Genomic DNA, 12,183 nt, shown 5'->3' with positions numbered 1-12,183 from the left:
ATTCCCCGAGTCTCTCGTTGCGCCCTCCTCGCGGATATATATATTTTTTTCTTGCCGCGCTCGTTCGATCTGTGCGTGCCTGCACGCGCCGGCCGCCCTCCTATCTTTCGCCCCCTCGGCGACGAGGTTGGCTGCGCCGCGCTCGAGCAACGAACGTGCGACGCGCGCCTGCGGAGGGGCGGGGAGGTGGGTGGGGGTGGCGATAAAAGCGTCTCGTCTCTCAGCGGACACGCTCGCGTTCGTGTTGCTTGCTTGCTTTCTGCTTGTGGCGGCGCACTCGCTCGAAAGGCGTGCGGAGTCATCGCACGGTAAAGAGAGTCGGTGGCGTGTAGGCCGCGGCCCGAAGCGAGGAGGGCTCGCTCCGCCGTCTCGACGCGACACGCGAGTGCGTTGACAGCTCGGCTGCGGTAGCAGACGACGGACGGGGAGACGAGCGGAGCAGACGACGCGCAAGCCGCCAGCGAACGGCGAGGACGGGAGGGTGCGGTTGTTTGGGGCTGGTGGGTGGCAGGCGGGGAAAATCGGTGGCGGGTGTGACGACGGAGGACGGTGGTGCGGTGGGGGTGCGCAGGATTCTTCCCAAGGTTGCCGTGCGTGCGCGACAGATTCGGCATCAGCGTCCACGGCGCGGCAACGGCTTGCCCCTGTGCGCCCGTGTTTCTCTCCTGCGACGAGACCGGAGAACCGCTGGCGGCGCGCCGGTGCCGCGGCGGGGAGCTGCATCAGCAGCAGCTGGGCGCGGCGGCAGCATCATCCGTGGAGGGGGCAGCAGGATGGGGTTTGTCCCGCTCCTGTTGCCGGCGCTGCTCGCCGTAGCGGCAGCGGCGTCGGCGGCCGGCTTGGACGGGTTCGACTGGGCCGGGCGGCTGGCGCAGCCCACCTGCCTCGAGATACCGGCCAACCTGACGCTGTGTCGCGGCATCGGCTACACGCGCATGCGACTGCCCAACCTGCTCGAACACGACAGCATGGCGGAGGTTCAACAGCAGGCGCGCTCCTGGGTGCAGCTGGTGAACCGGCGCTGCCACCCGGACACTCAGCTCTTCCTCTGCTCGCTCTTCTCGCCCGTTTGTCTGGAGCGGCCCATCTTTCCCTGCCGAAGCCTGTGCGAGGCAGTGCGCAGGGGATGCGAGTCCACCATGGCACACTACGGCTATCCGTGGCCAGACATGGTCCGCTGCGACAAGTTTCCCCTGGACAATGACATGTGCATCGGTGTGCAGAGCGCCGCTGCAGCCAGCGAGGCCTCGGCGTCGGTCGCCTGCAGGGCTTGCCAACAGGCCAACACGACGGAGTCGCTCGTGGACAACTACTGCCGCGCCGACTTCGGTGGGTTACCCCGCCTTCCGAGTTTTCGAACCTGTCTCTATTCAATACGCACGCGAAATGCACGCACGCGCTCGCGATTTCGGTGCTCTGATTTGTCGGCTTGCGAGCGCCGCCCGCAAATCGTCCACGTGTGTTCGACGGAGCGCCTTCGTGCCCTAGGATGACGTCACGCGATGACAAAAGCCGGCAAGGATGTTTCGTAACGTGGGGCCGGTTCAGCAGTTTAGCTTTACAGTGTTTTCATTCCGTTGAAAAATGATGCTTCTTTAGGTAGACAGATTATAGCTCACATTTGAGCACTATGTTGCTAAAGCCGTTTGTATTAGGGGGACTCAACACAGTTTTCGTTGTCATTTATCAACATAATGTGACACAATTGCCAGTTATGACTCATGTAGCTGAAGGATAGAAAAGAATAAGGGCCTCTTTGTCCGTTTTCTAAGAATGATTGATTGCAAACTTGCATCTGTCAGCAGCAGCAGCCCTTCTAATGTATAGTGACAGATGTGTGTATTGTTTCCATTCTCTGAACGTTTCACATTATCTTCTTAAACTGGTGGTGTAACAGCTTTCCTAGAGCTCAAAATTTAAGTATGCCTTCAGGTATATACGTTTTCAAACAACTTGTTAGGCTGTAGAGAACAGCTAGTTAATGTTTGCTTGAAATAATGTAACTGCAGCACTGTTTTTGTGCTTTTGCCCTTGCTTTCAGTGCAGAAACTTTTTAAACGGGAACAATCAGCACTCATGCTGCGAGATGTCTATAAGCCATTGTCATGCTACGTATGTGATGGGTGGAATTTATAGGGTTTTATATGCTCAATTCTTGCAACAAAGAATGACTGTCAAGTTACTTGGTTAATCATGTGACCCTGGTGCTCAACAAATGGATTAGAAAAGAAGTACCAATGTGCACATTTGACATTTGTGTTCATTTCAAAAGGATAGATAACGTTGACATAAGTTTGTGCATTATCAGGTTCAAGTTTAACGTTGCTTTGATAGTCATTCTATTACAAATTTTCACAAATTTAGTGACATTATTTTGCCTACTAGCAATGCATACCAGCATGCAAGAAAATAATGTGTATGTGCAATGAACTTGCAATCCATCTGGTTGTAAGTGCATCTATATTTGTCCCCTTGTTTCAGTACTTGGAAACGACATGGCACACTGATTTGTATATGCATTGGTTACACTTTCTTGCAGCCTTAAAACGTTCTTGTTGTGCTGTGAAGGTTCGAGGTGACAGATGAGGCCGACATGAATGTCTTGCATGTTCTTGCCTTCTTTGAAAAGGAATTTACGTGGTTTATCAGTGGAAAACAGGACATATGGCAAGACATGCTTAGCAAGGAGGCTGTTTTAGTCTGGAGCACCTTTGCATGCACTTTGACGTGTGCACTTTGGCACTTGGTGCACAAACTCCATAGTGCACTTTTAAATTTCAGGCTGTGAATTGCAGTGATGGAGCTTTATATTCTGAAGCTGCACAATGGACTGTGAAGAATGCTATAGTGGACAGCTCCAGATTAACTTTCAACATCAGGTGCTCTTTAATGTATACATAAGAAGCAAGCGTTTTTGCATTCAGCCCTGATTAGAATCTGGCTGATGCAGTGGGGAGTCGAACCTGCAACCCAATGCCATAAAATTTGAGAATGCGCACCCAGGTTTTCAGGAAAGCTTTTCTTATCGCTGATGCCATTTGTTGTTTCATTGTTATTACAGCTGTATTGGTCTTTCACCAGGCCTGAATAAAACGCTGACTTGAAAGAAAAATGAGACGCTTAGTGTCAAAAATAAATTGTGCTGTTTTTATACACATTGGCTCGTGTGAAAACAAAAGTATGTGTTCTATTTTGCCTTTCCCATTTTGTGTTTTGTTTCGGCCCGCCCGTACATAATCGACAGTTTGGTTGAGTTCATATTGCATGATTCGGGTAGAGGTAGCCTAAGGAAGGTAGTCAAAAAAGGAGATATGGACACATAGAGCACCTCGTGCTGTGCCTCTGCAATTACTCATTCACACTATGCAAATTTGTCTTGCCTTTCTCTCGTTTTGTGACAACAGTGGTGCGTGCCCGGGTGAAGCGCCTTCAGGGGTCTCAGCTGCAGTGCAAGCGCTCAAAGCTGCTCAAGCTGCGCCAGGGCCTGCCACGACGTCAGCTTCGACGCCCTGTCCTCAAGGCACCCGACTTTGAGCGCTGCTGCGGCCCTCTCAAGGGACAGCTGCTGCTCATGGGGCTGCGTGCCGAGAATGGTAGCCTGGCTCCCTTGCTCATCATGCCCTGGCGCCGCACCACGGCCTTCCGCAAGGCCCTGCGGCTCATGCGCGGAGTCGACTGTGCCAACCCGCTACAGCACTAGTCTGTCTTGGAAGGAAGGAAGGCTGGCTGGTGCCACGTTTCCCTTCGGACGTGCAGCCGAAGAACGTCCTGTCTATGGTGGCCTGGACCATGGGGCAGCACGTTTCTCTCTTGCTAGAGGGTAGCCAGCGCGGCAAACGAAGCAGATGTGTACTTCCTGGCATGTCTCTGTCGAGGGTACATGAAACTAAATGCTTGTTTAATTTGCCTGCGACAGCAGAAGTAAGGTCATGTCCGAGGAGGAAGGTAGACAGGCGTGCCGACTCTCCTGTCATGCGGACCATTTTGCACTTTATCGAAGTTCTGCAACAACAGCACGTGCATAGCATTCTACTTTTCTACTGCTTCCTTTTCCTTGCACATCCTTAGCGCTCTTTTCTTCCTGTCTTTCTTCTGTAGCCGTGAACATTAAATATGCGTGTCTCCATGTGAGAAAGGCAAGAAGTAAAAGTATCAACCCCCTGACCAGCATATGAGAAGGAAAGTTGCCAAATCGAACGTGTCAGTGTTGTGAAGCTATGTTGGCGTTTGGTGTTGTGCGTCTTCATAGGAAATGTTGTGTCATTGTAGCCTGTTCCGTACTACTATTTGTCATCTGATGAAAAATGTAGGTGCATTTGGTACATCTCTGCGCTTTGAAAAAGCAGGACATGGTGCAAGACTGCAGATTTCATGCTGCACAGCTGATGCTGGACACAAGTGATAAGCTTCTGCCATCTATGCTTCATCGACAAAGTATGGCTGGCTATGACATTAGCATCAATGCCTTGTCAGGAGAACAGACGCTTGTGTGTATTGCTCCGTGATTGTACTGATCAATCAGTTTTCAAAATATTGCTTTCCATTTTCTCTGACTGGCTACATGGGGGAGCAGATGTGAACAAAGAAATGGGTAGACACCTTTTCTGTCAGCTTGTTTTTATGTGACATATCTAGTGTTTGTGCTGACAGGTTGCGTTGCTGACATTATCATGCGAACAAATGGCTCTTGCTGCAGTAAGCTGCAGCACTGATATTCCACTCAAATCTAAATGTTACCCCTCAAGCGGCCGGTTAACCATATTACTCCTGCACTCTCAAAGATGTCACACCCTGTCGGGTACACTTTTCTTCTATGGCAGTAACTGTCATTGCTATGAACATTTCCTATTTCTAGTTCTGTTTACCTCACAGGGGTCGCACAGTCCTGGTGAAAAAGCTGTGCATCCTTAGCTGAAAACTATAAACGTGTCTGAAATATATTTCTGCTGATGTGGTTGAAACCCAGTGTTCTCATTTAGCAAACTTGTTAAATCTAGGAGCATTTTCTGTAATGGCAAAAATATGCTTTCAGCAAATTTGCAAAAAATGGTTATCCTGTTCTAGTGGGTGTTAAATGATGCTTCAGTGTAATGATTGGGAGGGGGGGGGGGGGAAGTGCAAAAAAAAAGAAAAAAGGCAGCTGTACTTTTAGTGCCTGTCTTTGTAAACATTTCTGGCAAATTTTATTTCGTAAGATGGAATATTTTCTCAAAGGCACCTAACAAGCGCTTTTCTATTAATGTAACCAAACACTGCCATAGAAATTTATACATCTTAGAAGTGCCTTTCCAATATTCGCTGCATTGCTGTCATTATAATTGATAGCTTTGCTGTTAAAAGAAGTCTGATAAGTGCATTCGAAATTAATTTGCTTAGCATATTTCGAGGACTTTTTCTAGCCAATTTATCATACCATTTTAGCATTGTATTTGCAAAGCAAAATGGCAACACTCGAGGTTTTGCATATTAGTGTGCAACAGCAGTGTTTACAAGGTGACTACGGATTTTATTTCTGGGTGTATGTAATTGCAGCTGTAGCACTATGGTATACTTCAATTACCTTTCTTTTTAGTCGCACTGTCATGGACATATGAAACACTAGCAGGAAAGTATAAAGTAGAACAGCTCTCACAAGTAATAACTCGAGAGAGAGTGCGGTTTCGCGCCGCTGTATACCTGGTTGCCGAGGGTGGTGTAGGCTCCAAGCTAGCCGTACAAGCTGAAATTGTGCCGACATCAAAGTGGCAAAAGCGGAAACGAGAGAACGCGTTCCAGTTAGCCCTTACTTGTTCGTGTTCTATTTGTCCATGACAGTACATGCCCGAGTACATGCATGTGCATTTATTGAAACAAAAAAAGAAAAAAGAAAAAAAAAAGCAATTTTTGTTTTCCGTTTTTTGTTTGCAAGGCGAGCGATACCAGACAGACACATGTGTATTCATTCTTGCATGCTGTTGAAAGTGAAAGCACATCTTTTATATGTAGAGTTATTCTTTATATCATAACTTCTGCCTCGTGTTTTATCCATAGCAGTGCAAGTTTTCTACTCTGTTGTGAATGAGTCCGGCTTCTGACTTTCCTAATGATGAACTATGATGTCTGGGTTGATGGAATGTAATTAGAAAGATAATGCACTGTTGTGCATTGCAATGGGCCCAACAAATTTCCCCGCAAACTGTAATCAAAATTCTTGTCCTTTGGTGCCGCAGCATGTCAGTATAGAGACTGCATGCTATGGCATTCGGCTGAAACTGAAATACAATACAACTGATTTGTTTAAGTTGATAGTATTTTTCCCTCGGCTACTTTCTAATTTTCTTTGTACTGAAGCCTCCTTGGGAGAGCTTTGGCCAACTTTCATGTCAGAAAGTAATTCTATTAATGTGTTTTATCATGCATTGCAATATAGTCATTTGTGAATTGAAAGCCTGCAAAGTTTGTCTTCTAATTATATTGCAGGCAAATCCTAATTGCATGCTTGTCGATCACTCACATCGGCACTAAATGTCTGTCACCACTATTTGCAAGCACATTTGCTGGGTTACGTAACATCAAAACTTTCCTTACTGTGCCTTGTGTGCAAGATTTAATTTCATCCACGAATGGGTATTCAGGCTGTTTGTGTTCCTACACAAGAAATAATAGTTGCAGTGTATATTTCGTATGCGTTAGCGTATTTCAGTGGTGACGTCAAAAAGTTTTAACTGGGGAAAATTGGTGGAGCAATGCATTTATTGTCATTTTTATCCGTGTTTCATTTTGAATCAGGCTTCTCAAAACAAGGCAAAATTGATGTTTGGTATAGTTTTAACAAATAACAAATGTTACTGAACGCAAGCCCCAGTGAATTTCAAGTTAAACTTTGTGGACCCTGCTTGCTGAGGATTAAAAGAAAAAGAAATTTGCATTGAGGTGGAATGAACTGAGAAGTTATTTGGGAAAGAAAACCTTTCCTTGGGCACCCTATTTCTTTGTGTATATTTTTTTCTTGCGCTGTGATTCCCAGTTAACTTTTTGTGGCTGGCCAACTTGATGTTAAGGACATACCAGACTCTGCTTGGCCTTGAGTAAAGCTAAACAAAAAGCAAGAACCCCAACTTCATAAACTCGATACATGCCATTAAAAATGGACGCTGCAAATTTGACATCACAGTAGTTTTTTAGGTACAGCATGCTAACTTGGCACCATCGATTTGAGCAGCTTTCCGAGATGCGAGGAGCTAGAAAAAAAAAAAAAGAAACATGTAAGAGCTTAGTAGTTTAGCAGTAGAAAAAGCAGCCATGAAACCCATGTGCCTTTTTCTGACAACTGCCTCTTGCGAATTGTAAACTGCGTTCATACTTGTGCACAGCAACAGTGAACATGTCACCAGCATGTCAGACAGCATGCCAGGCTTGTGCACAATTATTACTCACCAACTTGCGAGCTGCACAAGAGCTTTTTAAACCTGCAAGCAATTCAAGAGGCTTCGTAGTGTCACATTAGCTGTTTCTTCTTAAGTCTTTTGTGACAGCGTACATGGAACTTTTCGTGTTATGTTTACTGATCTTGATCTACTACAGTGGCTGCGGCGTTTTACAGCAGTGCACTAGATCGCACGTTCGATTTTCTGAAATTTAAAAACTTTACTGTAGCCCTCATGTGTGACTAGCAGGTTGTGCTGAAGTGATTTAAATGTGTAAGTCTTTGTTAGTGAAGTGACATGGCCAAAAGTATGTCTTGTTTAACTAGATGTAGCCGCTGGGGGAGTGATATTGTCTCAACCTTTCCCACTTTTGAATACTACTTAACTAGCAGATAACTGGTGTGTTTGTAGCCTGTTGTATGTGAATAGTGAACTGTCTTGTGCCCTCTTTGTCCAACATTCATTTATATTTTGCATTTAAGATTTTTTTTCTTCCTACTGCTTATAGTTGCTTGTGTTCATAGATGCAAGAATGAAAGCTTCTCTCGGAGTTCTGCATTTTTACATGAAGCTTCAGGATCTTCTAATCCATTTTGCACATGAGATCCCCACTGAAGTGCGCATTTGATGTCCGAGATCTTCCAATGTCATCAGTGCCATATTACACAATGTAGTGTTATTTTAGATGCAAGGCTATGTATAAACAGGTGAAGCTTTAATAGATGTTCTTCTTTAGAAGTTTTTTTTTTCTTCTATTCTTTCATGGCAATGAAAGATAGTTGCAGGTGTTGTACCAACTTTTTTGCTGGACATAGTCTACCATTGCCAAATTTTGATCGATTGAAAGGCACATTGTTTTGTTAGGTAGCCTTAGTATGCATTCACTTGATCTCTAGCTATGTGCGGTCAGTGCTGTGTGTGTGGGGATTACTCCAAGCCAACCAAGTTCTTAATAGGCAGGTTAAGTAGGAGAACTCAAGTTGATATTCACTTGAGGTTGGGTGCTTTGCACTGGTTCTGGTTTGTCATGACCAGCTTTGCCCTTTGCGTCATGTCGAAGGCAGATAATGTTAACAGCTTTTTGTCAATTAGAGATTTGTCATTTCAGCAGTGGCAACCCACAATCTTTAAAGGGACACTGAAAAAAATGCTTATTGTTAAGCTCAAATGGTACACAAAACATCTTGAATATCAAATGTAGCAATTCTCACTGTGTGCAAGAACTGGGTAAACCAGAAAGGATGTGGGAAATAAAGACCCGAAAATTCCCTCACTCACTCTCATGGACATCACAGATGGTGATATCATTTGCTCGAAGCCAGTTAATTATTAGTAAAGGATTATTTCAGGGCATTCAGAAGTATGCAGTGATTTAGCTTAAGAGCTTTTGGAAACTTTTGCTGGGCAAGAACAGCCCAAAATGCAAAAATGCCATTATATCTCTGATGACCTATCGATGTCATTTTGTTCCATGGTTTGTGTGTGAACTATAATTTTCATTGCTGATATTTGACCTTTTTCTACCAAGTACTATATGCAATTTGAGTTGAAAGTATACTTTAGCAGTCTAAATTGATTTATTTGGTCTCTAGCATCCATAACAGCCAAAGGTGCCATAACAGTGCCAAGTTCTTTTTTTTTTTTTTGACTAGCTGTAGAAGTGTTTGTACTGCAGCTCTGTTTTTCCATGTTTACTGCACAATGCCCTTCCCATGTGGCTTGCATAAACCCACCGGAGTTTGTGCTGAGTATTTCATTTACTAGTTGCTATTTTGAGAGTGTTCTTTTCACATACATTTGTTTTGCTCGCTTTCAGTGCGTGAACTCTGTCCCTTTGCAGGTCACAATTTGTCTGGTTTGTTTTGAAAGGTTTGAGTAAGGGTCAAGTGAGGCTTCAGCTTGCATTCAGTTGTTGAGTACTCGCTCTGGACCCTCGAGTCAACCCTGGGTGCCAAAGGATGTGTGTGTTTTTGCCTTGTGAGGCAGCTGTTGTAGCTGCCGTTCCTGTGTGCCATGATGAAGGAACAAAACTGAGATAACCTATCACATTTGAAGTGACTATCAATTTTATTTGATGGCCCGTACAAAGGCCTTAGCTTGCAGTCAAGTGCCACAGGTGCATCGGCCAGAAAGCTGGTATATCGAAGTCATTTACTGGCATACCCACAACTTAGTGTTCATGTTGTGTGTGCTTTCTTTTTTTTTTTGTTGTCACATTTGTTTTTTCACTCAAGTGTGCTTTATTGTTGTTTTGTACGAACTTGTGAACAGCATTATTTTCCTATATCTAGCATGGACGCTTGATAGGGATGCCACCTGTAGTCCCTTGGCTGTGATAAGCTTTTAGTGAATAAAGTGTCGTAATTTATTCCTCTCTGTGCCAATCTTTGCCCTCGACATACAACTACTGCGGGCCCAGTGTTGGTGATGGTGCTGCAACATGTGTTTCAGATCTCAATTTCGTGCCTAGTGCACAGTTTTACTGCACTTTGAAGCGACTGCTGGTATTTAGAACAATCTATTCCATATACACCTTGGACCTCTTGCCACTATTTTCCTTACTGCTCAAGGATCGACTTACAAAGTTCCCTGGTTAAAAGGAAAGTTTGCATTATTTGCACCTGAAGGGCACTTTCACAGATCTTTCCAAAAACTCTGGGCACATCGCTGTAAGCCTATGCTGAACTCTCCCGAGCGTTTCCTTGTCCAGATGATGGGGCGAGGCCAGGAGCCATCGCTATTATTATTTGCACCCCATGCCGTGTGAACTTCAGCAGCAACAGTAAATTTAACTTTTGCAGGTCAGCAGCGCATTCCTGGACCAAAGGAAGACTGCATATGTTTGCAATGCTAGTATGCCATCCTATTCTGAAAAACATTCAACAGGCAGTTTAGAGGTGACCATTTTTTTTTTCATTGTGCAAAATGTTCTGATGTCTGCTCTTGATAAATCTCGCAAGTTAGTCGTTGAAGGTCTTGCTTATACACTGCTTTTGTTCTGTGGTGTCATCTGGTGGTGACAAAAACAACTTTAAACGGGCACCGTCTAAGTTAGCGAATGTACAGTTGCTTTCAATGCGAGCTGCAACATAGTGCTCGTTTAAGACTGCACGGCAGCAACCGACTAAAAAAAAATTACTGACATTTATTTACCCAATTTTTCGTACTGTCGGCGCCGCTCCGTACAGTCTTGGAACCCCTTCGACCACTGGCACCGTGTTGCATCTCGTATTGAACTGTGAACTGTGTGTGTGCATAGGCGTATCTAACGGGGGGGGGGGGCACTTGCCCCCCCCACTTTTGAAAGCGGGCACTTTCGGCTACACACTGGAAAGTCAAAGTAAACTACAGCTGAAGCTAAATTTTATTTCTTAATAGAGTCACCACGTTAATAATGCTTTTCTGGTTTGGGCAGCGAGTATTGTGCCTCCTCGTGACGCGTTGTAGCGAGTGACGCGCGAGATTCGCCGTACACGCTTGCATTGCGCAGAAGTCCTGGCGTTAGACAGTTCTCGCAGTTACAAATTACCGCCTAACCATACTTGAAAAAACAAAGCAATCGGCTTGATATATTTAACCTTCGGGCGAGGGGAGAGGTCCGGATAAAGTATTTTAATCAGCCGCGCCCAACGATGAGTGTGCCTTACTGCATGAAATGGTTGGATTATCAGATGCTGGAACCATTGAATCTCCGTCCAGAAATAGTCTACGTAGCGTTGCAGTATAAATATATATCTTATCACCATCAAAAATCTAATCAAACGACTTACAGGTGTAAGTGCCGAATTTCTTTGTGTAATCACGGCTTATCGTACTTATTTATTTATTTGTTTGTTTGTTTATTTATTTATTTATGATACCTCAAAGGTCCCAGAATGGGACATTACATGAGGGGTGGGCACGTAGAAAAATGACGGGACAGGTTAGGTGGCGTGACTTGAAAGATGGCCTTCAATATCAGTTTTGAAAAGGGGAATGTCGGTGATGAGGGCGATGCCAGAAGGAAGGGTATTCCATTCTCGGGCTGTGTGCAGAAAAAAAGAAGGCTGATATGTGGTGGAATGGGCGCGTGGTAGATACACAGCATTGGGATGCGTATGGCGGGAGAAACAATGCGCTGGAATCATGATTTGGTTACCTGTGGGCAGCGAATGAAAGAACCTAAAAAATAAAAAAAGACGAGCACTTTTGCACGGGAGGTGAGCGAGAGAAGACACAACCGGGATTTTAAGGCTGAGACACTTGTATTATAGGAGTAGTCAGAAACAATTAACCATTCAAGGGAATTAATCATATTAACCTGGTGGTTGTCATAGATAGCACTGGCATATTCTGATTTAGAACGGATTGGGATTTTATATGCAAGTTCATTTATTCATGATACCTCAAAGGTCCCAGAACGGGACATTACATGAGGGTCTGCGAGGTGGTATGTTCGTGAAAGTGACCTCGGTCGAACGTGCAGAGCCATTTCAGTGCCAATAGAACACTTAACTGAATTTTTTCTAAAGGCCTGTGTCACTTCTGCTTTTATCGATTTCATTTTCAAGCGGTTTCTGAATAAGGGCTACCCTACTACTTGTTTCCGGCAAGAGCAAGAACAGCAGATATTTTATATTTTGAAGAAATGAAGACCACCTTATTGTGACGTGTTCCGAAAATTTGAACTGCGGTGGTTGCTTACGTACTCGAAAAACCGCTACTGAATACTCGCTTTCCCCCAGTTTTTATGCTTTATACACGGCATTTAGTTGTTGATCCCGGTATCCTCAGTAAA

The 12,183-nt window shown here is 44.8% G+C and overlaps 1 protein-coding gene across 1 annotated transcript; it reads left to right on the top strand.

Annotated features, from left to right (window-relative positions):
- The first annotated feature begins 213 nt into the window (after positions 1-213).
- LOC119450993 (secreted frizzled-related protein 5) lies at positions 214-9,774 on the top strand. Its single transcript, XM_037714430.2, has 2 exons — positions 214-1,329; positions 3,405-9,774. The coding sequence occupies exons 1-2, from the start codon at positions 774-776 to the stop codon at positions 3,698-3,700; spliced, it is 852 nt and encodes a 283-aa protein (XP_037570358.1). The 5' UTR covers positions 214-773; the 3' UTR covers positions 3,701-9,774.
- The last annotated feature ends 2,409 nt before the right edge of the window (positions 9,775-12,183 follow it).

Source organism: Dermacentor silvarum, chromosome 4 (assembly GCF_013339745.2).
Source record: "Dermacentor silvarum isolate Dsil-2018 chromosome 4, BIME_Dsil_1.4, whole genome shotgun sequence".
Classification (NCBI taxonomy): domain Eukaryota; kingdom Metazoa; phylum Arthropoda; class Arachnida; order Ixodida; family Ixodidae; genus Dermacentor; species Dermacentor silvarum.
Note: the sequence above shows the minus strand (reverse complement) of the source record. Positions and strands in the feature narration are given on the sequence as shown.

Coding starts and splice junctions, on each gene's coding strand:
- LOC119450993 (XM_037714430.2), top strand. CDS start 774: ATGGGGTTTGTCCCGCTCCTGTTGCCGGCGCTGCTCGCCGTAGCGGCA. Junction 1,330..3,404: donor CTACTGCCGCGCCGACTTCG/GTGGGTTACCCC, acceptor TTGTGACAACAG/TGGTGCGTGCCCGGGTGAAG.